This window comes from Lathamus discolor, chromosome 1 (genome assembly GCF_037157495.1).
Source record: "Lathamus discolor isolate bLatDis1 chromosome 1, bLatDis1.hap1, whole genome shotgun sequence".
Taxonomy (NCBI): Eukaryota; Metazoa; Chordata; class Aves; order Psittaciformes; family Psittacidae; genus Lathamus; species Lathamus discolor.
In genome coordinates this window covers 744,400-770,364 of record NC_088884.1, presented here as the reverse complement: position 1 = coordinate 770,364, position 25,965 = coordinate 744,400, and the positions used below count along the sequence as shown (strand labels likewise).

General features: G+C 65.9%; 3 protein-coding genes across 7 annotated transcripts; 2 read left to right on the top strand and 1 right to left on the bottom strand.

Moving 5' to 3' along the window:
• Positions 1–343: 343 nt before the first annotated feature.
• On the bottom strand, positions 344–8,151 carry LOC136006540 (uncharacterized). Its single transcript, XM_065664899.1, has 5 exons — positions 8,099–8,151; positions 5,903–6,196; positions 5,567–5,687; positions 5,076–5,215; positions 344–5,000 (listed from the first exon to the last, which is right to left on the bottom strand). Exons 1-5 carry the CDS (start codon positions 8,139–8,141, stop codon positions 4,675–4,677), a joined length of 924 nt encoding a protein of 307 aa, XP_065520971.1. The 5' UTR covers positions 8,142–8,151; the 3' UTR covers positions 344–4,674.
• A 74-nt stretch (positions 8,152–8,225) lies between these two features.
• Positions 8,226–12,526, top strand: LOC136004542 (choline/ethanolamine kinase-like). 4 transcript variants are annotated; one of them, XM_065661496.1, is made up of 11 exons: positions 8,227–8,458; positions 9,080–9,188; positions 9,547–9,660; positions 9,743–9,876; positions 10,058–10,162; positions 10,674–10,732; positions 10,803–10,890; positions 10,971–11,079; positions 11,924–12,030; positions 12,129–12,210; positions 12,293–12,526. In XM_065661496.1, exons 1-11 carry the CDS (start codon positions 8,256–8,258, stop codon positions 12,344–12,346), a joined length of 1,164 nt encoding a protein of 387 aa, XP_065517568.1. In that variant the 5' UTR covers positions 8,227–8,255; the 3' UTR covers positions 12,347–12,526. The 4 variants fall into 4 exon arrangements, with proteins under 4 accessions (XP_065518404.1, XP_065517568.1, XP_065519207.1 ...); XM_065663135.1 differs by having other exon boundaries at positions 8,397–8,458; positions 8,985–9,188; XM_065662332.1 differs by lacking the exon at positions 10,058–10,162 and having other exon boundaries at positions 8,226–8,458.
• A 910-nt stretch (positions 12,527–13,436) lies between these two features.
• Positions 13,437–25,925, top strand: CPT1B (carnitine palmitoyltransferase 1B). Of its 2 annotated transcripts, XM_065660395.1 has the most exons (18): positions 13,437–13,514; positions 15,946–16,091; positions 16,564–16,703; positions 17,129–17,300; positions 17,434–17,535; positions 18,030–18,167; positions 18,514–18,591; positions 18,671–18,778; positions 19,439–19,523; positions 19,692–19,887; positions 20,914–21,205; positions 21,856–21,972; positions 22,153–22,317; positions 23,106–23,240; positions 23,647–23,799; positions 24,719–24,832; positions 25,072–25,164; positions 25,708–25,925. In XM_065660395.1, exons 2-18 carry the CDS (start codon positions 15,951–15,953, stop codon positions 25,780–25,782), a joined length of 2,304 nt encoding a protein of 767 aa, XP_065516467.1. In that variant the 5' UTR covers positions 13,437–13,514; positions 15,946–15,950; the 3' UTR covers positions 25,783–25,925. The 2 variants fall into 2 exon arrangements, with proteins under 2 accessions (XP_065516467.1, XP_065515641.1); XM_065659569.1 differs by lacking the exon at positions 13,437–13,514 and having other exon boundaries at positions 15,869–16,091.
• Positions 25,926–25,965: the final 40 nt, after the last annotated feature.

Below are 25,965 nucleotides of genomic sequence, written 5' to 3'. Positions count from 1 at the left end.
TACCCCTTGTCCTGTCACTACAGTCCCTGATGAAGAGTCCCTCCCCAGCATCCCTATAGGCCCCCTTCAGGTACTGGAAGCTGCTATGAGGTCTCCACGCAGCCTTCTCTTCTCCAGGCTGAACAGCCCCAACTTCCTCAGCCTGTCTTCATACAGGAGGTGCTCCAGTCCCCTGATCATCCTCGTGGCCTCCTCTGCACTTGTTCCAGCAGTTCCATGTCCTTTTCATGTTGAGGACACCAGAACTGCACACAATGCTCCAGGTGAGGTCTTGACGGACACTTTTTCAGGCTGGCCAGAAGCATTCCCTTGTAGGATAAATAATGCAAAACAAGTGATTAAATCATTATTTAACGAGGTAACACATCGTTTTGCAGTGCCAGCGGCAATTTCTTCCAACCAAAGCTCACACTTTAGTGCAAAATTGTTACGAGAAATTAGCAAAGAAGTTAGAAATTGATTGGCAACTCCGTGTTCTGTACAGGCCTCAGGCCAGTGGGTAAGTAGAAAAGATGAACCATCGGATCAAACGCAGTTTAGTAAAATATGCCAGGAATTGAATTTATACTGGTACCAAGCTTTACCACTGGCTCCTGTAAGAATTCGAACTCAACCCAGCCCGACCCAAGCAGTGATCTGGGCCTCCTGCGTGATTCCACCCCGTTTCCACCCCAAGCATGCCGTGCTGTGGTATGGAACAGCCCTCTGGCTGGTTCGGGTCAGGTGTCCTGCCCCTGCTTCCTCCCGGCTTGCCGTGCCCCTCCTCGCTGCAGAGCATGAGACTGAACAGGCAGGGTAAGTGCTGCTGAGCAGCAGCTAAACCCAGGGCTGTGCTTTATCAGCGCTGTTCTCAGGCTGCAGCCCAGACACAGCCCTGCACCAGCTACTGGGAAAGAGAAAAGCGACTGCTGCTGCTGAACCCGGCACAGGCTGTCCCCGTGGTTTTGCCGGTGTCTGCCTGTCCTGCCCGTGCGTCCTGTGTCACATCCCTGAGTCACGTCTTGTCCGTGCGTCCTGTGTCACATCCCTGAGTCACGTCTTGTCCGTGTGTCCTGTGTCACATCCCTGTGTCACGTCTTGTCCGTGTGTCCTGTGTCACATCCCTGTGTCACGTCTTGTCCGTGTGTCCTGTGTCACATCCCTGTGTCACGTCTTGTCCGTGTGTCCTGTGTCACATCCCTGTGTCACGTCTTGTCCGTGCGTCCTGTGTCACATCCCTGTGTCACGTCTTGTCCGTGTGTCCTGTGTCACATCCCTGTGTCACGTCTTGTCCGTGTGTCCTGTGTCACATCCCTGTGTCACATCTTGTCCGTGTGTCCTGCCTGCGTATCCGCCCGCCACAGCTGCTGTGTCTCTGTGGAGCCCCTGGGGTGCTCCTTGGGAACAGGGAATCCCGGAGGCTCATTCCGGTGCAGGACTGGAGGATGCCGGTGCTGGTGGAGATGATCCCACGCAGGAGGGTGCCGCAGTGCCGGCTCCAAGTGGTGCCAAACACATGGAATCCCAGCGCGTAGGTGAGGGCTGGGACAGCGCCACGCTGCTCCCCGGAGCCTCGGCTCATCCGGCCCATCCTGCCCCTGCCACAGCACCCCAAGATACGCGCTGCGGGAGCGAGCCCCTGCCCAGCACCCCCGGACCCATGTCAAGGTAGGGGGGACCCGGAGCGTCCTGAGGCTGTGGGGCACCGGGAAGCCCTGGGATGTCCCAGCCCTGCCCAGGGTGCCCCAGGGAGCTGTGGCTCCATCAGCACCCGCTCCCTGCAGGAGCTGCTGGATCCGTGGCAAACCTTGACTCCTTTGCAGACTCTTCAGACAAACCCCCCAGGAAAGGTACGTGATGGGAGCTGGGGAGGGGGCTGCTGCCCGGCTCTGTCTGCGCAGCACCGGCTCGCCCTGGTTCCATTCCCCATGCCCTTGTCCTTTGGCATCCCTGGAGCCACAGTGGGTTTATCCCGGCTCCTTTTCCCACCCGCTTGTCCCTCTGGATCCTCCGCGGGTCTCTCCTGGCCCCATGGTGCCCAGAGGGGCTGTGCCAAGGGCCGAGGCTGGAGCCACCCTCCAGCATTCCCGGTGGCGCCCGGGGCCGGTCTGACCCTTCCTGCTCGCAGGGAGACCATTCCTGGTGCCGCCGGGCCTGGAGGACGTGGTGGGGGGGAAGCGCAAGAGGAAATCCCCCCGGGAGCTCCAGAACTTCATGAAGTGGTTCGCCATGGCCTGTGAGTACCGCAGCGTGTCCCATGGGATCCGGCCGGGATCCAACGGGAAGGGTCAGCTGAGCCCCACGGGGGGACCTCAACAGGACACCTCGGAGGTGGCTCTGGCGGTGACAGCCCCGTGTGGGGTGTGGTGGTGGCAGAGGGGTCGGTGCTGCTGTCCTGGGGGGAATGGGCACCTCTGGGAGCCTCAACCCTCTGGTTCCGCCAGACAATGACATCTCGGATGGCAGCGGAGCCAAGAGGAACGGCCCGACCTTCGCTGGTGAGGGCTGGGGCTGGGGGACACGCTCTGTGCCCTGCCTGTAGCTCTTGGCCCCCCAGCCCCTGCGCTGTCCCCTTGGGGGGGCAGAGGGGACCCTGCACCCCAAAACCCCCAAGGGCCACGCTGTGCCTTGATGGGGGGGAGCTGGAGGGGCCGGACCCCCGCTGTGGTGCAGGGCCCCCCTGAGGGTGCAGAGGTGCTGCCCTGCGCCCGTCCCGCTGCAGACCTGGAGCTGCTCTGCTGGAAGCCGATGAAGGCGCGGGTGGCAGCGCAGAGGAAGCTGCAGCCCAGGGTGAGTGGGGCTGGAGGGGGGGGGCGCTGGGCTGGGGGACCCCCGTTGTGCCCCCGGCGGGGGGGCTCAGGGCTGCTCCCCGCAGGAGCCACTGCAGCCCGCGGGGGAGGCAGAGCTGCTGGAGGACCGAGGGGCTGACAGCGGAGGAGCAGGCGCTGCAGCCCCAGTCCCTATCCCCGCCATGGGGGCCCCCTCCCGCTGGGACGGGGCCTGGGGCGGTCACTGAGCGCATTCCCCCCCCGTCGGTGACTCTGGGGAGCAGGAGGACGGAGCCGCCGTGAGTGCACGGCCCCGGGGGGCTGCACCCCTGCCCCTGTGTCTGCCCGTCCTTGGCCACGCCACAGAACCACAGAACAGCCGGGTCGGGAAGGACCTCAGCGTCACCCCGCTGCAGCCCCCGCCACGGCGGGGACGCCTCACCCCGACCCCCCCACCCGAGGCCCCTGTCCCTCTGCGTGCCCCCCCCGCCGCCGCTCCCCAGGGGGGGGTAACGCGCTGCAGCGCCCCCTGGCGGCCGGCTGACCGGCGGAGCAACCCCTGCTGGACCCGCGCCCCCTGGTGGCGGGGGGGGGGGGGGGGAGGTTTGGGGCCACGAGGTTATCCGGGGTCATCGGGGTCATGGGGGACAGGGCAGTTATGGGGGTCATGGGGGTCATCGAGGTCATGGGGTCATTGGGGTCACGGGTATGATGGGGTCATTGGGGGTCATAGAGGATGGGGTTCACTGGGGTCATGGGGCAATGGGGGGTGGGGCTGTGGGGTTAGAGAGCCATGGGGCTGTGGGGCTATGAGGTTACGGGGCTATGGGGTTACGGTGCCGTGGGGCTTTGAGGTTATGGGGCTATGGGCTTCTGGTGCTGTGGGACTATGAGGTTATGGGGCTATGGGGTTATGGGGCTATGGGGTTCTGGTGCTGTGGGGCTATGAGGTTATGGGGCTATGGGGTTCTGGGGCTATGGGGTTCTGGTGCTGTGGGGCTATGAGGTTATGGGGCTATGAGGTTATGGGGCTGTGGGGTTATGGTGCTGTGGGGCTATGAGGTTATGGGGCTATGGGGTTTTGGTGCTGTGGGGCTATGAGGTTACAGGACTATGGGGTTACGGTGCTGTGGGGCTATGGGGTTCTGGTGCTGTGGGGCTATGAGGTTATGGGGCTATGGGGTTCTGGTGCTGTGGGGCTATGAGGTTATGGGGCTATGGGGTTATGGGGCTGTGGGGTTATGGTGCTGTGGGGCTATGAGGTTATGGGGCTATGAGGTTATGGGGCTGTGGGGTTATGGTGCTGTGGGGCTATGAGGTTATGGGGCTATGGGGTTCTGGTGCTGTGGGGCTATGAGGTTACAGGACTATGGGGTTACGGTGCTGTGGGGCTATGGGGTTATAGTGCTGTGGGGCTATGAGGTTATGGGGTTATGGGGTTCTGGTGCTGTGGGGCTATGAGGTTATGGGGCTATGGGGTTATGGGGCTGTGGGGTTATGGTGCTGTGGGGCTATGAGGTTATGGGGTTATGGGGTTCTGGTGCTGTGGGGCTATGAGGTTATGGGGCTATGGGGTTCTGGTGCTGTGGGGCTATGAGGTTATGGGGCTATGGAGTTACGGTGCTGTGGGGCTATGAGGTTATGGGGCTATGGGGTTCTGGTGCTGTGGGGCTATGAGGTTATGGGGCTATGGAGTTACGGTGCTGTGGGGCTATGAGGTTATGGGGCTATGGAGTTATGGTGCTGTGGGGCTATGAGGTTATGGGGCTATGGGGTTATGGGGCTGTGGGGTTATGGTGCTGTGGGGCTATGAGGTTATGGGGCTATGAGGTTATGGGGCTATGGGGTTCTGGTGCTGTGGGGCTATGAGGTTATGGGGCTATGAGGTTATGGGGCTATGGGGTTACGGTGCTGTGGGGCTATGGGGTTATGGAGCCATGACGCTGAGCCAGAGCTCAGCCCCACTCCCCAGGGCCTCCTCCAGCGGAGCAGGGCACGGGCTGGGAACGGGAAGGGAGCCCCCGCAGCGTGCGGGCGGCTCTGCCCAGCCCAGGGCGCCGGGGCGGCGCAGGGAGCACGGATGGAGCCTGCGGCTGACTCTGAACTCGGCCTGTTCCCGGCCGGAGCCCCCCTTCCTGCCCGGAGCCCATTCCCCGCTCCGGCCGTGCCGCCGGCTCCAGTCGGGCACGTCCACGATGAGCGGCACCAGGTACTCGGAGTGCCGGGTGCCAAAGGTCACCCCTGGGGCCGGCTCTGCAGGGGGGAGCACGGTGAGGGGGGGGCTCTGGCCCGTGTCCCCCCACGGCTCCCCCCGGGGTCCCTGCTGACCTGCTGGGGGCTGTACGCGCCGGGGCCCGGTTTGGTGGTGGTGTCCCCCGGCAGCACGTTCCGCGCCAGCATCGAGAACCGCGGCGCCGGTGCTTGTACACGTCCGTGTCCACCGTGCGGTACCGGCACGGCCCCGGCGTCTGCGGGCACGGCAGGGGGACGTGAGCCGGGTATCGGCACCGCAGCCAGAGCCTGCACCCAGCGCCCTGAGCCCCAGCACCCATCAACCTGACCCCCAGCGCTCCGAGCCCCAGCACCCTCATCCACAGCACCCTGACCCCCCAGTAGCCCAGGACCCTGACCCCCCCAGTACCCTGCCCCTGGTACCCAGCAGCCGGTGCCCTGACCCCCAGCACCATCACCCTCCCGCAACCCTGACCCCTGGTACCCAGCGCCCTCACCCCGCAGCCCCTCAGCATCCTGACCCCTGGACCCTTGGCTCCCTGACTCCCTTTGACCCCCAGCCCCATCCACCTGATTCCCTGCCCCACCTTGCACAGGTCCTGTAGAAGGTGCCGATGGTGCTGCGCCCCAACACGGAGTAGCTGGGGGCCGAGGTCTGGCTCACAACGCGTGGGCCCAGCATGGGGGGCAGGTGAATGGCAGTGGGGCCTGGGGGAGATGGGGGGATCATGGGGTCCAGTTCAGGGATGAGGGGGCTCCCATCCCATGGGGGATCCCATTCAGTCCAATCTTACCCTATACCATCCCATCCCGTCCCATAGGGGGTCCCACCCCATCCATCCCATGAGGGGCCATGGGCCCCGTCCCGTCCCGTCCCATGCGGTAACGATTGGCTCGCACCCCGCTGACGGTCCCGCCCTCACCCGGTGCAGCGCGGCCCCGTGCGGGGTGCGGGAGCGCAGGGAGCAGGCGAGCACCGGCGGTACCGGCCGCAACCGCGCGGCCCCCCCCGCACACCACAGACCCCCCGCGCCCCGTTCCCCGCAGCCCCCGCAGCCGCACTCCCCGGTGCTGGTGCAGAGAGCGGCGATGGCGGCGGTGGGGCCTGCCGCTGCCCAGCCAGGGGCCGTCCGACGTGGGGGACACCGCGCAGCGAGCGCCTGCCCCAGCCCGCACCCGAGTCTGCGGGACAGGGGCACAGGACACGGCACCGGATCCTGCGGGACACGGGATCCTGCGGGACAGGGGACACAGCACCGGATCCTGCGGGACAGGGGACACGGCACCGGATCCTGCGGGACACGGGACACAGCACCAGATCCTGCGGGACACGGAACACAGGACACAGCACCGGATCCTGCGGGACAGGGGACACGGCACCGGATCCTGCGGGACACGGGATCCTGCGGGACAGGGGACACAGCACCGGATCCTGCGGGACAGGGGACACGGCACCGGATCCTGCGGGACACGGGACATGGCACCGGATCCTGCGGGACAGGGGACATGGCACCGGATCCTGCGGGACACGGTACCAGACCCTGCGGGACACGGCACCGGATCCTGCGGGACAGGGGACACGGCACCGGATCCTGCGGGACACGGGACACGGCACCGGATCCTGCGGGACAGGGGACACGGTACCGGATCCTGCGGGACAGGGGAAACAGCACCAGACCCTGCGGGACAAGGGACACGGTACCAGACCCTGCGGGACACCGGTGCCTCGCACAGGGACACGAGGCTCTGCAGCCCTGCCACAGCGGCAGCGGTTGGCACTGGCACCGTGTCACCGGTGTCACGAAGGATGGGAGTGGATTCTGCAGCCCCTGGAATCCCCCTGCTCAGCACCCCGCGGGTTCACCCAGCACCCCATGGACACAGGCCCCAGGACACTATGGATACAGCCCCAGCACCCTATGGATGCACCCTGATACTGGGGGTCCCCCATCCAGGCTGCAGGTCCCTGTGCAGCCCCTCATCCCACACCGTCCAGCTTCGGCCTCTCTCCTCCCTCAGTTACCAGACACCGGCACAACAAAACACTGGGCAGCACGGGCAGGGAGAGGGGGTACAAGGACATGGGAACATAGGACATGGGTCCTGTACATGGGTATGGAACCTGGCAATGTACGTGGGGACGAGGAAACATTCAGGCTGAGGAAGCTGGGGCTGTTCAGCCTGGAGAAGAGAAGGCTGCGTGGAGACCTCATAGCAGCTTCCAGTGTCTGAAGGGGGCCTATAGGGATGCTGGGGAGGGACTCTTCCTCAGGGACTGCAGTGACAGGACAAGGGGTAACGGGTTAAAACTGAAACAGGGGAAGTTCAGGTTGGACATAAGGCAGAAGCTCTTCCCTGTGAGGGTGCTGAGGCGCTGGCACAGGGTGCCCAGAGAAGCTGTGGCTGCCCCATCCCTGGCAGTGCTCAAGGCCAGGTTGGACACAGGGGCTTGGAGCAAGCAGGAAGGGGTCCCTGCCCGTGGCAGGGGCTGGAGCTGCAGGAGCCAAACCATGCCCTGACTCTATGGCTCCCCCTCCAGCCCGCCCCGCGCCATGGCCCGCACCCCGTCCCTCGGGCACCCGGCCGGGCGGCCCCGGCAGGCTCTCGGCACCCAGCTGCCGGGTTAGGCCCCGGCACGCGCCATCGGTGACACGAACGGCACTGCAAGACGGGTCCCGCACGGGCCGCGCTGCGGGGCAGCGCCGTGCCCCTCCGGCCAGGCCGGACACCACCGACCCCGCAGCCTCCGCTCCAGCCCCTGCCAGCCCGTCCCTTCCGGCAGCGCGACTGAGGAGCACAGGGTCACGGAACGGGCTGGGCTGGTAGGGACCTGACAGCTCATCGATACCGGTCCCGGTCCCGGTCCCGATCATCGATCCCGATCCCGATCCCGATCCCGGTCCCGGTCCCGATCATCGATCCCGAACCCGGTCCCGGTCCCGATCCCGATCATCGATCCCGATCGCGATCCCGATCCCGATCCCGGTCCCGGTCCGGGTCCCGGCCCCGATCCCGGTCCCGATCGCGATCCCGATCCCGATCCCGATCCCGATCCCGATCCCGATCCCGGTCCCGATCCCGATCCCGGTCCCGGTCCCGGTCCATCCCCGCAGCCTCACCTCCACTCCTCCCTCCTGCGGCCGCCCTGCCGCGGCCGCCCATTGGCGGCGCTCTGCAACGTCACCGCCGGCCGCGCTTTCCCATTGGCCAGGCAGCCGCTCCGCTCCGTTCCCCCGCCGCGCTCCGCCCTCGGCCGGCCCGGCGGACGCGGCGGCCATGGCGGCGGGACGGGAGCGGAGCGGCGGGGCCGTGCCCGGGGCCGTGCCGGTGCCGGTGCCGGGGGCCGTGCCCGTGCCCGTGCCCGTGCCCGTGCCCGTGCCCGCCGCCACCCGCCTGCGTGCCTTCGCCTGGTGCCGGGAGTTCCTCGCCGGCTCCTGGAAGCTCATCGCGCCTGACGAGTTCGGGATCGAGCCCGCCAGGTACGAGCCTCACCGGAGCCCGGCCCCGACCCGCTCCCTGCGCCCTGCGCTGACCCCGGCCCGGCGGCAGCGGCACCAGCCCAGTGCCCCCCTCACCCCTGCCCGGAGCCCCCCCGCCCCTGTATCCCCATCCCGCTCCCGGTGCCTTCCCCTTGCCCCCGTACTGGGGTCCCAGCCTCCCTCCCACTGGCTCCCGGAGGCTGCCCCAGCCGGTCCCTGGCTCCCTCCCAGTGTCTCCCGCTGTGCCCAGTTGCCCTCTAACTGGTGCGCCAGTCCCATTCCCAGTATCCCCAGTTGCCGCCCCAGCCGGTGCCTCTGTCTCTTCCCAGTGTGCCCCAGTTCTCCCTGACCCGTAGCCCAGTCACCCTCCCAGCGTCCCCCAGTGTCTCCCATTTGCCCAACCCCGAGTGTCCCAGTCCCTCTCCTACTGCCCCCCTGTTGCCCCCCTTACCAGCGTCCCAGTGTTCCCAAACTGCCCCTGGCTGGTGTCCCAGTGACCCCAGTTGCCGCCCCTCCGGTGTCCCAGTCCTCTGCCAGATGCCCCTGCCGTGCTGCCCCCGTTGTCCCGCTGTGCCCCATGGCCCCGCTGCCGCGGTGTCCGTGGCTGACGCGGGGCCGCAGTGGGGGGCTCAGCAATCTGCTGTACAAGTGCTGGCTGCCGGAGCGAGTGCCCAGCGTGGGGGACGAGCCACGCCAGGTCCTGCTGCGCGTCTATGGGGCCATCCTGCAGGTCAGCACCCACACCCCGGTACCCCCCGCACGCCTGGTAACCCCCTTGCCTCACGGTAACCCCAGTATCCCTCAGTCTGCCCCCATCACCCCCTGGTATCTCTGACAGCCCCCAGCCCTCCCCACCACCCACAATCACCCCTCAGTCCCCCCCAGCTCCCCTCAGCATCCCCATACCGCCATCACTCCCTGGTACCCCCAGTACCTCACGTACCCGCAGTACCCCTCAGTCTCCACCCATCAGTCCGCAGCATCTCCAACACCCCTCTGGCACTCCCAGTGCCCCCCATCACCCCAATCCCTGTGGAACCCCCCCGGACCCCCCATACCCTGTAGTCCCTCCTTATCCCTCTGTGCAGGGCCTGGACTCGCTGGTGCTGCAGAGCGTGATGTTCGCTGTGCTGGCGGAGCGAGCACTGGGGCCGCGGCTCTTCGGCGTGTTCCCGGAGGGGCGGCTGGAGCAGTACATCCCGGTACGGACCGGAGGGCCTCACCCCTGCCTGACACCCCCTCGGGGCCACCGCCCCCCTCTAACACCCCCCCCACGCCCCCCAGAGCCGGCGCCTGCGCACCGAGGACCTGCGGGACCCCGACATCTCCGGGGAGATCGCGGTGAAGATGTCCCGGTTCCACAGCATGGTGATGCCCTTCAACAAGGAGCCCAAGTGGCTCTTCGGGACCATGGAGTGGTGAGGGCGGGCGCCGTGCGGCTCCTTGACGCCTGGAATCCTGTGGGATCCGGGAGCGGGGCACATGGAGGCTCCCCAGTGGCCCCGGCTCTGTGCTGGGGACACAGGGGATGTGGTGGGGGGGCAGCACCCAGGGGTGTCCATGCAGCCACCACCACCGCGCTTGTCTCCCACCCTGCAGGTATCTGGGGCAGATCTCGGAGCTCACCTTCCCCCAGGCAGAGCAGCTCAGGCAGTTCAACCAGCTCAGGAAGTACAACCTGGAGGCAGAGATGAGGAGCCTCCGGTGAGCGGCGCCGCGCTGCTCCTGTCTCCTTGCTGAGCTCCTCACAGGAGCCAGGGGGAACCGGCTTCTCTGGACCTGGTCTCTTCCATCCCATGCCCTTGGTGGATGTCGCCATGGGACGGCTCTTGGAAGGGTCCCCACATCCCTGGGGCAAGGTCTCTGCCATGTTAGATATGAGGCAGAAGCTCTTCCCTGTGAGGGTGCTGAGGCGCTGGCACAGGGTGCCCAGAGAAGCTGTGGCTGCCCCATCCCTGGCAGTGCTCAAGGCCAGGTTGGACACAGGGGCTTGGAGCAAGCTGCTCCAGTGGAAGGGGTCCCTGCCCGGGGCAGGGGTTGGAGCTGGAGGAGCTTTGAGGTCCCTTCAACACAAACCATTCCATGGTTCTGTGCTGCTGAAGCCTGGATCCCAGCTGTGTCCGTAGCTCTGTCCACCCACATGCAGCGGTGGCACTGGTGGTGACCCCCATGTCCCTGTGGCTGTCTGAGGTGTCCTCCCCATTCCCATCCACAGGGACCTGCTGGAGTCCACCCCTTCGCCCGTGGTCTTCTGCCACAACGACGTGCAGGAGGGTGAGTGGCTGTGGCTCCCCCCAGCTCCAGCATTCCTGGTGGGACACCCCCAGACCCCATCTCCCCACAGGGAATGTCCTGCTGCTGGCTGGCCGTGAGGCCTCCTCCTCCGACAAGCTGATGCTCATCGACTTCGAGTACAGCAGCTACAACTACCGGTGCGCTGGGGCCCCCGTGTCCTTCCCGGTGTTCCCAGTCTGCTGGGGCTGGGACTCAGCTCATCTGGACCCTTCCACAGGGGCTTCGACATCGGGAACCACTTCTGCGAGTGGACCTATGACTACACACACCATTCCTGGCCCTTCTTCAAGGCTATCCCGGAGAACTACCCCAGCCGGGAGCAGCAGGTGGGGCTGGGGGGGCATCGGCTGCATCCCAGATCAGTGGAGTGAGCCAATGGGATGGAGTTCAATGAGGGAAACTGCACGTGGGTCACGCCAGCCCCCTGCAACGCTGCCAGCTTGGGAAGAGCGCCTGGAAACTGCTCACGGGAAGGGAGCTGGGGGTGCTGAGCGATGGAGCTGAGCGTGAGCAGCTGGTGCCCAGGCAGCCGGGAAGCCCCCAGCGTCCTGGCCTGGATCAGCACCAGTGCGGCAGCAGCGCCAGGGCAGGGATTGTGCCCCTGTGCTGGGCACTGGTGAGGCCGCCCCTCGGATCCTGTGCTCAGCTCTGGGCCCCTCACTGCAAGAGAGACATTGAGGGGCTGGAGAAGGGACAGAGAAGGGAACACAGAGCTGCTGCAGGGTCTGGAGCACAAATGTGATGGGGAACGGCTGAGAGACGTGAGGGGTTCAGAGGGAGAAGAGAAGGCTCAGGGGGGACCTGATGGCTCCCTACAAGTGCCTGACAGGAGGATGGAGCCAGGAGGGGCTGGGCTCTGCTCCCAAGGAACAAGGGATGGGACAAGAGGAACCGGCCTCAAGCTGCCCCAGGGCAGGTTCAGATGGAGCTGAGGAACAATTCCTGCCCCAGAGGGTGCTCAGCATTGGAACAGGCTGCCCAGGGCAGGGCTGCAGGCACCGGCCCTGCAAGTGCTCACACACCATGGAGGCCTCAGTGCCATGGGGCAGTGGTGGCCTTGGCAGTGCTGGGAAGGGTTGGACTGGATGAGCGTGAAGGTCTTTTCCAACCCGGTTGATCCCATGATCCCGTGCTTCCCTCATTCCATGGCCCCACACTTCCATCCCACAGCTGCATTTCATCCGTCACTACCTCTCGGAGGCCCCAGGCCACCACAGGGATGCGGCACCTGAGGAGCAAGCACGCATTGAGGAGGAGATGCTCACTGAGATCCACCGGTGCGTGAGGGCACAGGACCCCCCCTCAGCCCCAAACCCTGCCCCCCCTGCTCCGTGGGGGGTGTGGGGCGGGGGGGGTAATGGCTGTTCTCCCGCAGGTTCGTTTTGGCCTCTCACTTCTTCTGGGGGCTGTGGTCCATCCTGCAGGCCAAGATCTCCACCATCGAGTTCGGGTACCTGGTGAGCACTGCCTTGGGCTCCCCTCCTCAGCGTGGGGTGTTGGGGTGGGGGGCACAGCCCTGACCCCCTCCTGTCCCCCCAGGACTATGCTCAGAGCCGCTTCGAGGCCTATTTCCAGCACAAGGAGCAGTGCTGAGCGCCCACCGCGTCCCCCCAGAGGCCTCGACTTGCAGCCTGTTGTTTCCCCCCGCCATGTCCCTCCCCACACCTCTAGGGCTGGTGCAGGGGCTGCACTGGGACCAGGGGCTGCTACTTCCCCCTCCCTCCGACAGCAGAATGTGACTTGGACCAATAAACTCGGTGACGATGGTGATGACAGTGGTGATGGTTGTGACATGGCGATGGATGGGATGGTGGTGATTGGTGCCTGCTCACCCTGCGTGGCTGCTGCTCTGCCCCCCAGCAGCACTGACCCCCTTCTCCCTTGACCCCCATTGCTGGGGGCTGTGGCTGGGGCCATGCAGTAGCGCCGGGCTAGAGGGAACAGTGATGGGCACAGCACCAGGACCTGCCCCATGGGCGTTCTGGGGGTGCGGACCTGGTGAGGGGGACCCTGAGGTGCCTCTGCACCCCCCAAAAGGAGCAGGGACCACCCCAGCACCCTGTCCCTGCAGGGCCCTGCCTGCTCCTGCTTGTTCCTGCCTATCCCTGCCTGCTCCTTGCAGCGGGTCCCTGTGGGTCCAAGAGCTTCAGCACCTCTTCCCCTTCCCCACCAGCAGCAGTGGGGGGCTCATGGCTTCACCCTCCCCTTGGCCCCGGGGCCCTTGACACATGTGGGGCAGCACTGGGGGTCAGAGCATGCTTGTGCGTGCAGCAGGGTGATGGGGCACCCGCATGTGCGTATGCATGCACCCAGCATGACTGAGGGCGGCAGCACGCACGGCCCTGCTGGAGGATGCGGGTCCCTCTCGGGATGCTGGTCCTGCGCGGCGCTGGTCCCTTTTCCGGGATATGGGACCCATGGGAAATGGGGGTTTCCCCCGGGGGGTTCCGCATCTTCGGGACGCCGGCTCCTCCGGGACGTGCGGTTACCCCCTTCGTCCCGGTGTCCGGGCTCTCCGTGTCCGCAGGGTGTGGGTGTCCCCCCCGATGCGGGTCTCTTCCAGGGGGTATCCGGTGCCGCCGCCGTCCCTGCCCCGGGTGTCGGTTCCTGACCGGTCGCTGCGGATCCCCCTCGGTCCGGGCGGGTCCCCCCGTGCCCGCTCCCCGGGGCGGTGCCGCCGCTCGGGGCCGCCCGGTCCCGCCCCGCCGGTGTCCGGTTACCCGGGACCCGCCAGCCCGGGCTGTCGCGCGCCCCGCAGCAGGTACCGGGCACGGAGGGGCTGACCGGGGGGGGGGAGGACGGGCTTTGGTGGGGGGCGAACCCGACGTGTGCGGGGGCAGCGCCGCGGGGCTCCCCGGGCCCGGCCCGCGCCCCGCGGGGGCACCGCGGACCCCCCCGAGCCCCCCACAGCGGCCCCCGAGCCCGCGGGCCCCGGGCCCCGGCCCGCGCCGCGCCCATGGCCCCGGTTGGCCGCGGGGTCCGGCGGGGCCGCGACCGGCGTCGGTGACCTTGGGGGGCTGCGGGAGGGCTCGGTACCTCCGCGTGCAGGCACCCTGGGGGCAGCGCGTGGCAGGGTCACCCTGTGCAGGGCCGTGACACCCTGCCCTGCAGTGCCACCCTGTGCAGTGATGTGCAGTGACACCCTGCCCTGCAGTGCCACCCTGTGCAGTGCCGTGCAGTGATGTGCAGTGACACCCTGCCCTGCAGTGCCACCCTGTGCAGTGCTGTGCCACACTGCCCTGCAGTTCCACCCTGTGCAGGGCCGTGCAGTGTCGTGCAGTGACACCCTGTGCAGGGCCGTGACACACTGCCCTGCAGTGCCACCCTGCGCAGTGCCGTGCAGTGCCATGCCACACTGCCCTGCAGTGCCACCCTGTGCAGTGCCATGACGCACTGCTCTGCAGTGACACCCTGTCCAGTGCCATGCAGTGCCGTGCCACACTGCCCTGCAGTGCCACCCTGTGCAGGGCCGTGCAGTGCAGGATGACTGCATGCAGCAGGTTGCAGTGCTGAGCCGTGCAGTGTAGCCAGGCAGTGCATCGCAGTGCACTGCACTTGAGGGCAGGGTGATGTGGTTCAGTGCGGTGCAGTGGGGTGCAGTGTAACACAGTGAGGTGCAGAGCTGTAATGGTTACCGGTTAATGGTCGGTAGTTCAGTGCAGTGTAACACACGCTGTGCAGTGCAGTGTGGCTGTGCAGTGTGGCTGTGCAGCGTGGTGCAGCCACGCAGTGTGCTTCAGTGCAGTGTGCTGCAGCTGCTCAGTGCAGTCCGTGCAGTGCAAGCAGTGCGGTGCAGTGTAACCATGCAGTGAAGTGGCCCCCTAGCTCTGTGGTCCCCTGCAGGGGACACAGTGCGCTGTGTGCAGTGTGCCCTGTGCCATGTCCCGGTGCAGGGGACAGCGTGTGCCGTGTGCTGTGTGCCGTGTGCTGTGTGCAGTGTGCCCTGTGCCATGTCCCGGTGCAGGGGACAGCGTGTGCCGTGTGCTGTGTGCCGTGTGCTGTGTGCAGTGTGCCATGTGCCATGTCCTGGTACAGGGGACAGTGTGTGCCATGTGCTGTGTGCAGTGTGCCATGTGCCATGTCCTGGTGCAGGGGACAGCGTGTGCCATGTGCTGTGTGCAGTGTGCCGTGTGCCATGTCCCAGTGCAGGGGACAGTGTGTGCCATGTGCTGTGTGCCGTGTGCTGTGTGCAGTGTGCCCTGTGCCATGTCCCAGTGCAGGGGACAGCGTGTGCCGTGTGCGGCTGCTGGCACTGGGGCTGGTGCTGCCTTGTCCTTGGCTGTGGGCAGGGCCCGGGCAGCTGCCTGCGAGTGGGGGGGGGTGTGCGTGTCCCTGTGCCAGTGTGCCTGCGAGCCTGTGTGTGTCTGAGTGCCCCTGTGTGCGTCACTGCGCGTGTCCCTGTGTGCGCCCGTATGTGTGCCCCTATGTCCCTGTGTGTGTCCCTATGTGTGTCCCTGTGTGTGTCCCTATGTCCCTGTGTGTGTCCCTATGTGTGTCCCTGTGTGTGTCCCTATGTCCCTGTGTGTATCCCTGTGCCCCTGTGTCCCTGTGTGTGTCCCTATGTCCCTGTGTGTGTCCCTATGTCCCTGTGTGTATCCCTGTGCCCCTATGTCCCTGTGTGTGCCCCTGTATCCCTGTGCCCCTCTCTGCCCATGTGTATGTGCCTCAGCCGCAGCCGTCTCTGACCCTTCCCTCAGTGGGCCCTCAGCCAAGGCCGCGTGACCGCGGCACCGGAGCCAGCCGGGGCCTGTGCCGGGGGGAGCTGGGGGTGTCCCCGTGTGAGGCTGGACTCCGGGGTCTGGGCCTGCGCTGTGGGGGGGGAGTGTGGGGCTGTGCCCATAGGGCTGCAGTGTGTTGGGTGGGGATGTCTGGGGCTGGGATGTGTGGGGTGGGACCCCCCCGGGATGTCCATAGGTGGGGCTGGGCCCGTGGGGCTGTGTCTGTGAGGTGGGATACGCGGGGCCGGGCTGGGTGAGGTGGGGCCATCAGAGCTGCCCCCAAGTGAGGCTGTGCCCATGGGGCTGGGATGTGTGGGCTGGGATGCGTGCGGGTCCCCATGTGCGGGTCCCCGTGTGTGGGTCCCCGTGTGTGGGTCCCCGTGTGCGGGTCCCCGTGTGCGGGTCCCCGTGTGTGGGTCCCCATGCCCGGGTCCCCGTGTGTCCCCGTGCCCACGTGGCACGCTCCTGCCGCAGGCGCCATGGCGGAGGCCCACCAGGCCGTCGCGTTCCAGTTCACGGTCACACCCGAGGGCCTTGACCTGCGGCTGAGCCGCGAGGCCGTGCGGCAGCTCTGCCTCGCTGCCGCGCACGCGTGGAAGAAGCGCCTCGTGCAGGCCAAGGTGCGCCCCTGACACCCCCGTCGCCTCCTCACCCCCCCCATCGCCATCAGCCCGTCACCCTCAGTGTCACTCCATCACCCCGACACCGGGATACCCCTTCACCTCAACACCCCGTCACCCTGACACCCCGTCACCCTGACACCCCATCACCCTGACACCCCATCACCCTGACATCCCATCACCCTGACACCCCGTCATCCTGACACCTCATCACCCTGACACCCCATCACCCTGACACCCCATCATTCCGATACCCTGACACCCCATCCCCATCACCCCATCTCCATTACCCTATCCCCATCATCCCTGTCATCACCCCATCCCCAATTCTCCATCCCCATCATCCCTCTCATCACCCCATCCCCATCACCCCATCCCCATCACCCCATCCCCATCATCCCTCTCATCACCCCATCCCCATTACCCCATCGCCCCCGCTGTCACCCCGGTCACCGCTGCCCTCCGCCCGCAGAACACGTTCCTGAGTGGGGTGTACCCGGCCTCCCCGTCCAGCTGGGTGCTCGTGGTCATGGCCACTGCGGGCTCCGTCTACTGCCAGGTCGACCCCTCCCGGGGACTCATCACCCGCATCCAGCACTACCTGCCCCAGAGGTGACACTGGGCACGGGGACACGGGGGGATACGGCGACGCGAGGACATGGGGTGACACAGGGGGAACATGGAGGGACACGGGGACACGCGAGGGTACCGGGGACAAGGGGGGATGTGGGCACACAGGGACATGGGGGGCAGAGGGGGCGTAGGGAGACGTGGGAGGCGCCCACCACCCCCCTGTCGCAGCGCTGCAGCCCACGGTGGAGCCCAGCCCCATGGCCCAGCCCACGGGCACGGTGACCCCCCTGCATGTCCCCAGCGCCCTGCGCGGCCACAGGGGCTGTGGCACTGCCCTGGGGGCCAGCCCCACACGTCCCACCTGCCATACCCGCCCTGCCGCTCCGCCCCACATGGGTGCACCCCGGGTCCCCCCTCCCGGCTCAGCCCCGTGGCGGGGTCCCCCATGTGCCGTGTCCCTGCAGCCGGTTCCTGAGCCCCAGCGGGCACGAGGTGCTGAGTGCGGCCCTGTTCGGCACCGGCGTGTGGCTGGGCACGGTGCTGCTGTTCCGCCGCGCCCTGCGCCTGCTCCTGACCTACCATGGGTGGATGTTCGAGCCCCACGGCCGCCTCAGCCGCCGCACCCGCGTCTGGATGGTCAGTGCCTGCGGACATGCCTGGGGCACGGGGATGGGGCATGGATGGGAAGGGATGGCGATGTAATGGGATGGGAGGTGTTGGGTGCTTCATGGCCGCTCCATGTGCCTTCCCTGGCTCCATGTCCCCACAGGTGATGATGAAGGTGTTGTCCTTCCGCAAGCCGCTGCTCTACAGCTTCCAGACCTCACTGCCCAAACTGCCTGTGCCCCCTGTGCAGGCCACCATCACCCGTGTGAGGGACGGGATGGGATGGGAGGGGATGGGATGGGATGGGACGGGAGGGGATGGGATGGGACGGGAGGGGATGGGATGGGACGGGATGGGATGGGACGGGAGGGGATGGGACGGGAGGGGATGGGACAGGAGGGGATGTGGGTCCATGGCAGGGTGGGATGGGATAGGAGGTCTGTAGTGGGATGCTGGGTCTGTGATGACATGAGATGGCATGAGATGGGGATGGGATGGGATTGGGTGGGATGGGGGTTGATGGTGGGATAGGATGGGATGGGGGAGTCTATGATGGGATGGGGATGGATGATCTATGATGGGATGTGGGATCTATGATGGGTTGGGGGGTCTGTGGTGGGATGGTGGGTCTGTGATGGCATGGGATAGAATGAGATGGGATGGAATGAGATGGGGATAGGATGGAATGGATGGAGATGGGGTGGATGGCATGGGATGGGGATGGGATGTGTCTGGGGTCACCCGAGCTCCCTTCTGCAGTACCTGGAGTCGGTGCGGCCACTGATGGACAATGAGAAGTACAACAAGATGGAGACATTGGCCAAGGAGTTCAAGGAGACGATCGCGCCGCGGCTGCAGAAGTACCTGATCCTCAAGTCCTGGTGGACAACCAACTATGTGAGTCATCAGCAGCCCCACGTGACAGGTGGGGGGGGACCCTCGCCACGTGTCCCCCCAGATGGCCGCATGGACACGTGGTGATGGTTCCCCCCATCCAGCACCATGGATGGTCTCCCCAGCTCAAGCCCAAAGTCCTGCTGCCCATCCCTCATCATGGGAAGGGGGATTTGGGGCCTCCCGAGTGGCCCTGCTGGGTCCGGGGGGTCCTGTCCCCCATCTCCAACTTCATCCCAATCCCGTCTCCATCTGCATCCCATCTCTGTCCCCATCCCACCTCCATCCCATTTGCATCTCTATCCCATCTCCATCCCCATCTCCTCCCACCCCATCCCCATCCCCGCAGGTCAGTGACTGGTGGGAGGAATACATCTACCTGCGCGGCCGCAGCCCCATCATGGTCAACAGCAACTACTACGCCATGGTAGGGGCCTGGGGGTTCCCAGTGCCGTGTGGCTCCCCCCGGGCTCCCCCACGTCCTCACGGAGGGCCGTGTTCTGCAGGATTTCCTGTACGTGACCCCCAGCCACATCCAGGCTGCGCGCGCCGGGAATGCCGTTCACGCCATGATCCTGTACCGCCGCAAGCTGGACCGCGGCGAGCTGCCCCCCGTGAGCAAGGGGGCTCTGTGGGGCGGACAGGGGTCCTGGGGGTGTTTGGGGAAACGGGGGGGGCAGGGGGGAGTCACTGTGGAGCTGGTGCGGGGGCCTGGGCTCTGTGGGGCTGGATTATGGGGTCCCAGGGAATCTGTGAGTCTGTGTTGGGGGATGCAGGTTGGGGGTGCAGGGGGATCTGTGGGTCTGGGTTGGGGGATGAGGGTTGAGGGTGCAGGGGGATCTGTGGGTCTGTGTTGGGGGATGCAGGTTGGGGGTGCAGGGGGATCTGTGGGTCTGGGTTGGGGGATGAGGGTTGGGGGTGCAGCGGGATCTGTGGGTCTGGGTTGGGGGATGAGGGTTGGGGGTGCAGCGGGATCTGTGGGTCTGGGTTGGGGGTGCAGGGGGATCTGTGGGTCTGGGTTGGGGGATGAGGGTTGGGGGTGCAGGGGGATCTGTGGGTCTGGGTTGGGGGTGCAGGGGGATCTGTGGGTCTGTGTTGGGGGATGCAGGTTGGGGGTGCAGGGGGATCTGTGGGTCTGGGTTGGGGGATGCAGGTTGGGGGTGCAGGGGGATCTGTGGGTCTGGGTTGGGGGATGAGGGTTGAGGGTGCAGGGGGATCTGTGGGTCTGGGTTGTTGGGGTGCAGTTCACAGCCCCCCTCACCACTGCCCCACAGCTGATGGCGCTGGGCATCGTCCCCATGTGCTCCTCCCAGTCAGAGCGAATGTTCAACACCACCCGCATCCCGGGCAAGGAGACTGGTATGGGGCACATGGGACATGGGGACGGGGGGGGAACGGGGGTCACAGGGGGGACCCCAACCCCTGCGAGACATGTCAGGGTATGCCTGTCAGTGGGGTGCCTGTGACTCCCGTGTCCCATGTCGCAGTGTCCCATAGCGCGTGCCCGTGTCTGTGTCCCCGCCGCAGACCAGCTGGTGCACCTCGGGGACAGCCGGCACGTGGCCGTGTACCACCGCGGGCGCTTCTACCGGCTGTGGCTGTACAAGGGGGCACAGCTGCTGCCGCCCTGCGATCTCCAGCTCCAGTTCCAGCGCATCCTGGATGATCCCTCGGGACCGCAGCCGGGCGAGGAGCGGCTGGCGGCGCTCACCGCGGGGGAGAGGTGTGGGGCTGGGATGTGGGGCTATGGGGCTGGCGGCGCTCACCACAGGGGAGGGACGGGCAGTAGCGATGGGGACCATGGGGCTGTGGGGTGCCCGGCAGGGGCTGTGGGTGGTGTGCATGCAGCGGGTGCTGCGCACGTGGCACATGCTGCAGGTGCTGCGCACATGGTGCACACACAGCATGCATGCGTGCGCGCTGTGCTGTCGCTGTGAGTGCTGGGGGTGCTGTGCGGGTGCTGCCAAGCAGCGGGCGCAGGGATGGAGCAGGTTCTGTGGGATGGGGCCCTGGGGACTCCTGTGGGTGGGGACTCGCTGTGGGTCAGTAGGGGACCTCAGGGACTCGCTGTGGGTCAGTAGGGGACCTCAGGGACTTGCTGTGGGTCAGCAGGGGACCTCAGGGACTCGCTGTGGGTCAGTAGGGGACCTCAGGGACTTGCTGTGGGTCAGCAGGGGACCTCAGGGACTCGCTGTGGGTCAGCAGGGGACCTCAGGGACTCGCTGTGGGTCAGCAGGGGACCTCAGGCACTCGCTGTGGGTCAGTAGGGGACCTCAGGCACTCTCTGTGGGTCAGCAGGGGACCTCAGGGACTCGCTGTGGGTCAGCAGGGGACCTCAGGGACTCGCTGTGGGTCAGCAGGGGACCTCAGGGACTCGCTGTGGGTCAGCAGGGGACCTCAGGCACTCGCTGTGGGTCAGTAGGGGACCTCAGGCACTCGCTGTGGGTCAGTAGGGGACCTCAGGGACTCGCTGTGGGTCAGTAGGGGACCTCAGGGACTCTCTGTGGGTCAGTAGGGGACCTCAGGCACTCGCTGTGGGTCAGTAGGGGACCTCAGGGACTCGCTGTGGGTCAGTAGGGGACCTCAGGGACTCTCTGTGGGTCAGCAGGGGACCTCAGGCACTCGCTGTGGGTCAGCAGGGGACCTCAGGGACTCGCTGTGGGTCAGGATGTGGGGCATGGGGGGTCTCTATGGTCTCCGCGGGGCGTGTGGCTCTGCCCTTGGGTCCCAGCGTGCGCCTGTGCCGCAGGAAAGCGTGGGCCGAGGCGCGCGCGCGGTTCTTCAGCCACGGCCCCAACAAGGCGTCGCTGGACGCCATCGAGCGCGCCGCCTTCTTCGTGACGCTGGACGAGGAGGCGCACGGCGCGGCGCCGCGGCGTGAGGGCTGCATGGACGCCTACGCCAAGTCCCTGCTGCACGGCCGCTGCTACGACCGCTGGTTCGACAAGTCCTTCACCCTCGTGGTCTACAGCAACGGGAAGCTGGGCGCCAACGCCGAGCACTCCTGGGCCGACGCGCCCGTCATCGGCCACCTCTGGGAGGTACCGGGGGCCCTCCGGGAGCACCCCGGGGATGGGCAGCCCATGGGCACCCCTTTGGGACCCCCAGGGATGGGCAGCCCATGGGCACCCCTTTGGGCACCCTGGGGATGGGCAGCCCATGGGCACCCCTTTGGGCACCCCGGGGATGGGCAGCCCATGGGCACCCCTTTGGGCACCCCGGGGATGGGCAGCCCATGGGCACCCCCTAGGGAATCCCATTGGACACCTTCATTGGGTATCCCAGAGCTTGAGACCCCCGCTGGGCACCCCTGGTTGAGCATCACGCAATTTGGGACCCCCATTGGACACCCCCAATTGAGCACATCCAGCTGGGGACCCCTGTCGTGCACCCCAGGGTTAGGGCTCCCATTGGGCACTCCCAGTTGGGAACTTTTAGAGTGTGCCGTAAATTGAGCACCCCCGGGCTGGGAACCTACAGTGGACACCCCCAGATGGGTACCCCCAGTCAGGGACCCCTCTCCTGGGGGGGATGTGTGGGGCTGGGAGGACTTGGGGGGCTCACACTGGGGCAGTGGGGGTTGGATTGGGGAGGATGGGGCAGTGCTGGGGGGGGTAAGGGGTATGGGGTCTGGAGGGTTTTGGGGGGGTCTCAGGGGCAGTTGCCCCACACCCGCCTCTCTCCCCCCCAGTTCATGCTGGGCACAGACCGGTTCGAGCTGGGCTACACGGAGGATGGGCACTGCAAGGGGGAGCCCAACACAATGCTGCCCCCCCCGCAGCGCCTGCAGTGGAACATCCCAGAGGAGGTGGGTCTGAACCCCCAACCCCTGCCCCACATCGCGGGGTGGTCTCTGCCCCATGGCACCAGCACATGAGGCGCCGCTGTCCCAGTGCATGGCGGAGCCCAGGCTGGGAGATGTGGGGCAAGTTCTGTGTCCCCCGTGTGTCCTGCGGCCCTGTGGCCGCTACGTCCCGTGTCCCCGCAGTGCTGTGCGGCCATCGAGCGCTCGTACCTGCTGGCGCGGGCACTGGCTGAGGACGTGGACTTCCACGTGTTCCATTTCTCGGACTTCGGGAAGGGGCTCATCAAGCGATGCCGGACCAGCCCCGACGCCTTCATCCAGATCAGCCTCCAGCTCGCCCACTTCCGCGTGAGGAACAGGGGAAGGCAGCAGCAGGGGGGGTGTGGTGGCAATGGGATTGGGATTGGGATGGGATGGGGCTGGGATGGGCTGGGATGAGGGTGGGGTGAGGTGTGATGGGACAGGGTGGGACGAGTTGTGCTGGAAGGAGGTGGGATACAATGTGATGAGGTGGGATGTGGTGGGATGGGTGGCATGGGGACACATTGGGATGTGATGGGATAGGGATGGATGTGATGGGATGTGGTGTGGTGGGATGGGATGAGGTGGGATATCATGTGTTGAGATGAGGTGTGATGGGATAGAATGAGGTGGAATGGGTGGGATGTGTTGGGATATGACGTGTTGGGATGAGGTGGGATCTGTTGGGATGTGATGTGTTGGGCTGAGGTGTGGTGTGATGGGATAAGGTGGGATAGGTGGGATGTGTTGGGATGAGGTGGGATGTGGTGGGATGTGTTGGGATGGGATGTTTTGGGCTGAGGTGTGGTGTGATGGGATAAGGTGGGATGGGTGGGGTGTGTTGGGATGAGGTGGGATGTGTTGGGATGAGGTGGGATGTGTTGGGATGAGGTGGGATGTGATGGGGTAAGGTGGGATGGGTGGGATGTGTTGGGCTGAGGTGTGATGTGATGGGGTAAGGTGGGATGGGTGGGATGTGTTGGGATGAGGTGGGATGTGATGGGATGTGTTGGGATGAGGTGGGATGTGATGGGGTAAGGTGGGATGGGTGGGATGTGTTGGGATGGGGTGGGATGTGTTGGGATGAGGTGTGAGGCGCTGTGCTGGTCGGGCAGGACAAGGGCCAGTTCTGCCTGACGTACGAGGCGTCCATGACGCGGCTGTTCCGCGATGGCCGCACCGAGACCGTGCGCTCCTGCACCGCCGAGTCCACGGCCTTCGTGCGCAGCATGGCCGACCCCGCGCAGAGCGTGAGCACCGCGGCCGCGCGCGTCGCGTCCCATGGGGGGTCCCCGTGTGCCCTGCGGGTGCTCCTGCTCCTTGGGAATGACGGGCCCGGGAAAGTGCCCCTCTCTGGAGGAGGGGGCCACATCCCCCACTGGGGGCTCCAGCCCTCACTGACGTCCAAATCCCTGGGGTCCGCCCCTCTCCGAGGTCCTCATCCCTCGCGGACGTCCCCGTCTCTGGCAGATGTCCCTACTCCTTGCAGATGGCCCCATCCCTTAGGAAGATCTGTGTCCCCCATGGTGGTCCCTGTCCTTTGGGACATCCCAGTCCCTCCTGAGGCGCCCATGGCTGGGTCTCCCTGCCCGGGGCTGTCCCTGGTGTCTGTGCCATGTGTGACGCGGCGTCCCCGGTGTGTGTTGGTGCCCGCAGCGCGCGGAGCGGCAGCGGCTGTTCCGGCTGGCGGCAGAGAAGCACCAGCTCATGTACCGCTTGGCCATGACCGGCGCCGGCATCGACCGACACCTCTTCTGCCTCTACCTGATGTCACGGTACCTGGGGCTGCAGTCGCCCTTCCTCGCCCAGGTCAGCGCCACGCAGGGCACGGGACGTGGCAGGGGTACACATAGCACATGGAACAGGCATGGGCACACACAGCACATGGAACAGGCATGGGCACACATAGCACATGGAACAGGCATGGGCACACACAGCACATGGAACAGGCATGGGCACACATAGCACATGGAACAGGCATGGGCACACACAGCACATGGAACAGGCATGGGCACACGTAGCATGTGGGGCAGGCATGGGCACACATAGCACATGGAACAGGCATGGGCACACGTAGCATGTGGAACAGGCGTGGGCACACATAGCACGTGGAACAGGCATGGGCACACATAGCATGTGGGACAGGCATGGGCACACATAGCACATGGGTTATGGCATGGGGACACATAGAATGTGGGATGGGCATGGGCACACATAGAATGTGGGATGGGCATGGGCACATATAGCACATGGGACCGGCATGAGTGCGCATAGCATGTGGAACGGGCATGAGCACACATAGCACATGGGACATGGCATGGGCACACATAGCACGTGGGATAGGCATGGGCATGCATAGCATATGGGATGGGCATGGGCACATATAGCACATGGGACCGGCATGGGCACATATGGCAGCACATGGGACATGGCATGGGCACACATAGCACGTGGGACAGCAGCATGCAGGGCACATGGGACACGGCATAGGCACACATGGCACACAGGACACTGCATGGGCACACGGAGCACACAGGACACTGCATGGGTGTGCAGGAGAAAGCCGCCACCCTGACGTGTCACAGCACACGCGTGTGCAAGGAGGCACACACTGCATGGCGCACGTGTGCCCAGCTGCCATTACTGGGGTGCAGTGGCTGCTCTGGGCTGCACTGGGGTGCACACTGGGCTGCACTGGTCTGTACTGGGTGCCCTGGCCGCGGTGCAGGTGCTGTCGGAGCCGTGGCGTCTCTCCACCAGCCAGACCCCTCAGCAGCAGCTCAACATGTTCGACCTCAACAAGTTCCCCGACCACGTCTCCACCGGCGGCGGCTTCGGGCCTGTGAGCACTGGGGATGAGGGGGTATTGGGGGGGTCCTGGGGGTGCAGGCGAGTGCTGGGGGGTCTGGGCTGGGGAACTAGGGAGGTCCTGGGGGATAATGGGGGGATCCTGGGGGTCATGGGGGTGTCCTGGGGTTCCAGTGGGTGCTGGAGGGTCCCAGGGGCAGCTGATGCCCCATACCCACCGTGGCCCTGGGCAGGGACATGCTGCAGGCAGGTGACCCCAGCCCCCTGACGCAGGTGGCGGATGACGGTTATGGTGTCTCCTACATGATAGCTGGGGAAAACCTGATCAACTTCCACGTGTCCAGCAAGTTCTCGAGTCCTGAGACGGTGAGAGCGGGGCCGGGAATGACAGCAACGGGATGGGGATGGGATGGGGAGACTTGGGGTGCTGGTGAGGAGCGGCTCAACACCCCCTGCTCTGGAGCCAGGCTGAGAGCGGGGCTGGAGCAGCCTGGGGAAGAGAAGGCTCCTGAAGGAGAGACCTGAGAGCAGCTCCAGTGCCTGAAGGGGCTGCAGGAAACCTGGAGAGGGGCTTGGGACAAGGGCCTGTAGGGACAGGCCAAGGGGAATGGCTTGAACCTGCCCGAGGGGAGACTGAGCTGAGCTCTTAGGCAGAAGCTCTTCCCTGTGAGGGTGCTGAGGCGCTGGCACAGGGTGCCCAGAGACGCTGTGGCTGCCCCATCCCTGGCAGTGCTCAAGGCCAGGTTGGACACAGGGGCTTGGAGCAAGCTGCTCCAGTGGAAGGGGTCCCTGCCCGTGGCAGGGGTTGGAGCTGGAGGAGCTTTAAGGTCCCTCCCAGCACACCCCAGCGCGTGGCTCTGCGGTGCCTGGGGGCTCTGGGGGGCTGTGGCTCACGGTGCTGCCCCGCAGGACTCGAAGCGCTTCGGCAGGCACATCCGTCAGGCCATGCTGGACGTCGCAGAGCTCTTTGACAAGCCCAAGTGATGCTGGAGCCAAGCGCCGGGCGAGGGCACGGAGCTGGGGGGGGGCTGCGGAAGCCCCGGTCCCGGGGGAGGGGCTGGGGGTGCTGGGGGGTTCCCGGGGTCTCTGCTCTGATCATACTCCCAATAAAGGTTGTTGCTGTGGTGTGGATGCGTCCCTTGCCCTCTGCCTGGCCCCGGGGGGGTC

Excerpts from the sequence above, each read along its gene's own strand:
- CPT1B (XM_065659569.1), top strand. The coding sequence starts at position 15,894 with ATGCCCGGGTCCCCGTGTGTCCCCGTGCCCACGTGGCACGCTCCTGCC. Across the intron at positions 16,704-17,128 it reads CAGCACTACCTGCCCCAGAG|CCGGTTCCTGAGCCCCAGCG; the intron begins GTGACACTGGGC and ends GTGTCCCTGCAG. Across the intron at positions 23,241-23,646 it reads TGGCCGACCCCGCGCAGAGC|CGCGCGGAGCGGCAGCGGCT; the intron begins GTGAGCACCGCG and ends TGGTGCCCGCAG.
- LOC136004542 (XM_065661496.1), top strand. The coding sequence starts at position 8,256 with ATGGCGGCGGGACGGGAGCGGAGCGGCGGGGCCGTGCCCGGGGCCGTG. Across the intron at positions 9,661-9,742 it reads GGCTGGAGCAGTACATCCCG|AGCCGGCGCCTGCGCACCGA; the intron begins GTACGGACCGGA and ends CACGCCCCCCAG. Across the intron at positions 12,211-12,292 it reads CCATCGAGTTCGGGTACCTG|GACTATGCTCAGAGCCGCTT; the intron begins GTGAGCACTGCC and ends CTGTCCCCCCAG.
- LOC136006540 (XM_065664899.1), bottom strand. The coding sequence starts at position 8,141 with ATGGGCGGCCGCGGCAGGGCGGCCGCAGGAGGGAGGAGTGGAG. Across the intron at positions 5,216-5,566 it reads TTCTACAGGACCTGTGCAAG|ACGCCGGGGCCGTGCCGGTA; the intron begins GTGGGGCAGGGA and ends CCGTGCCCGCAG. Across the intron at positions 5,001-5,075 it reads GCGCGTACAGCCCCCAGCAG|AGCCGGCCCCAGGGGTGACC; the intron begins GTCAGCAGGGAC and ends TCCCCCCTGCAG.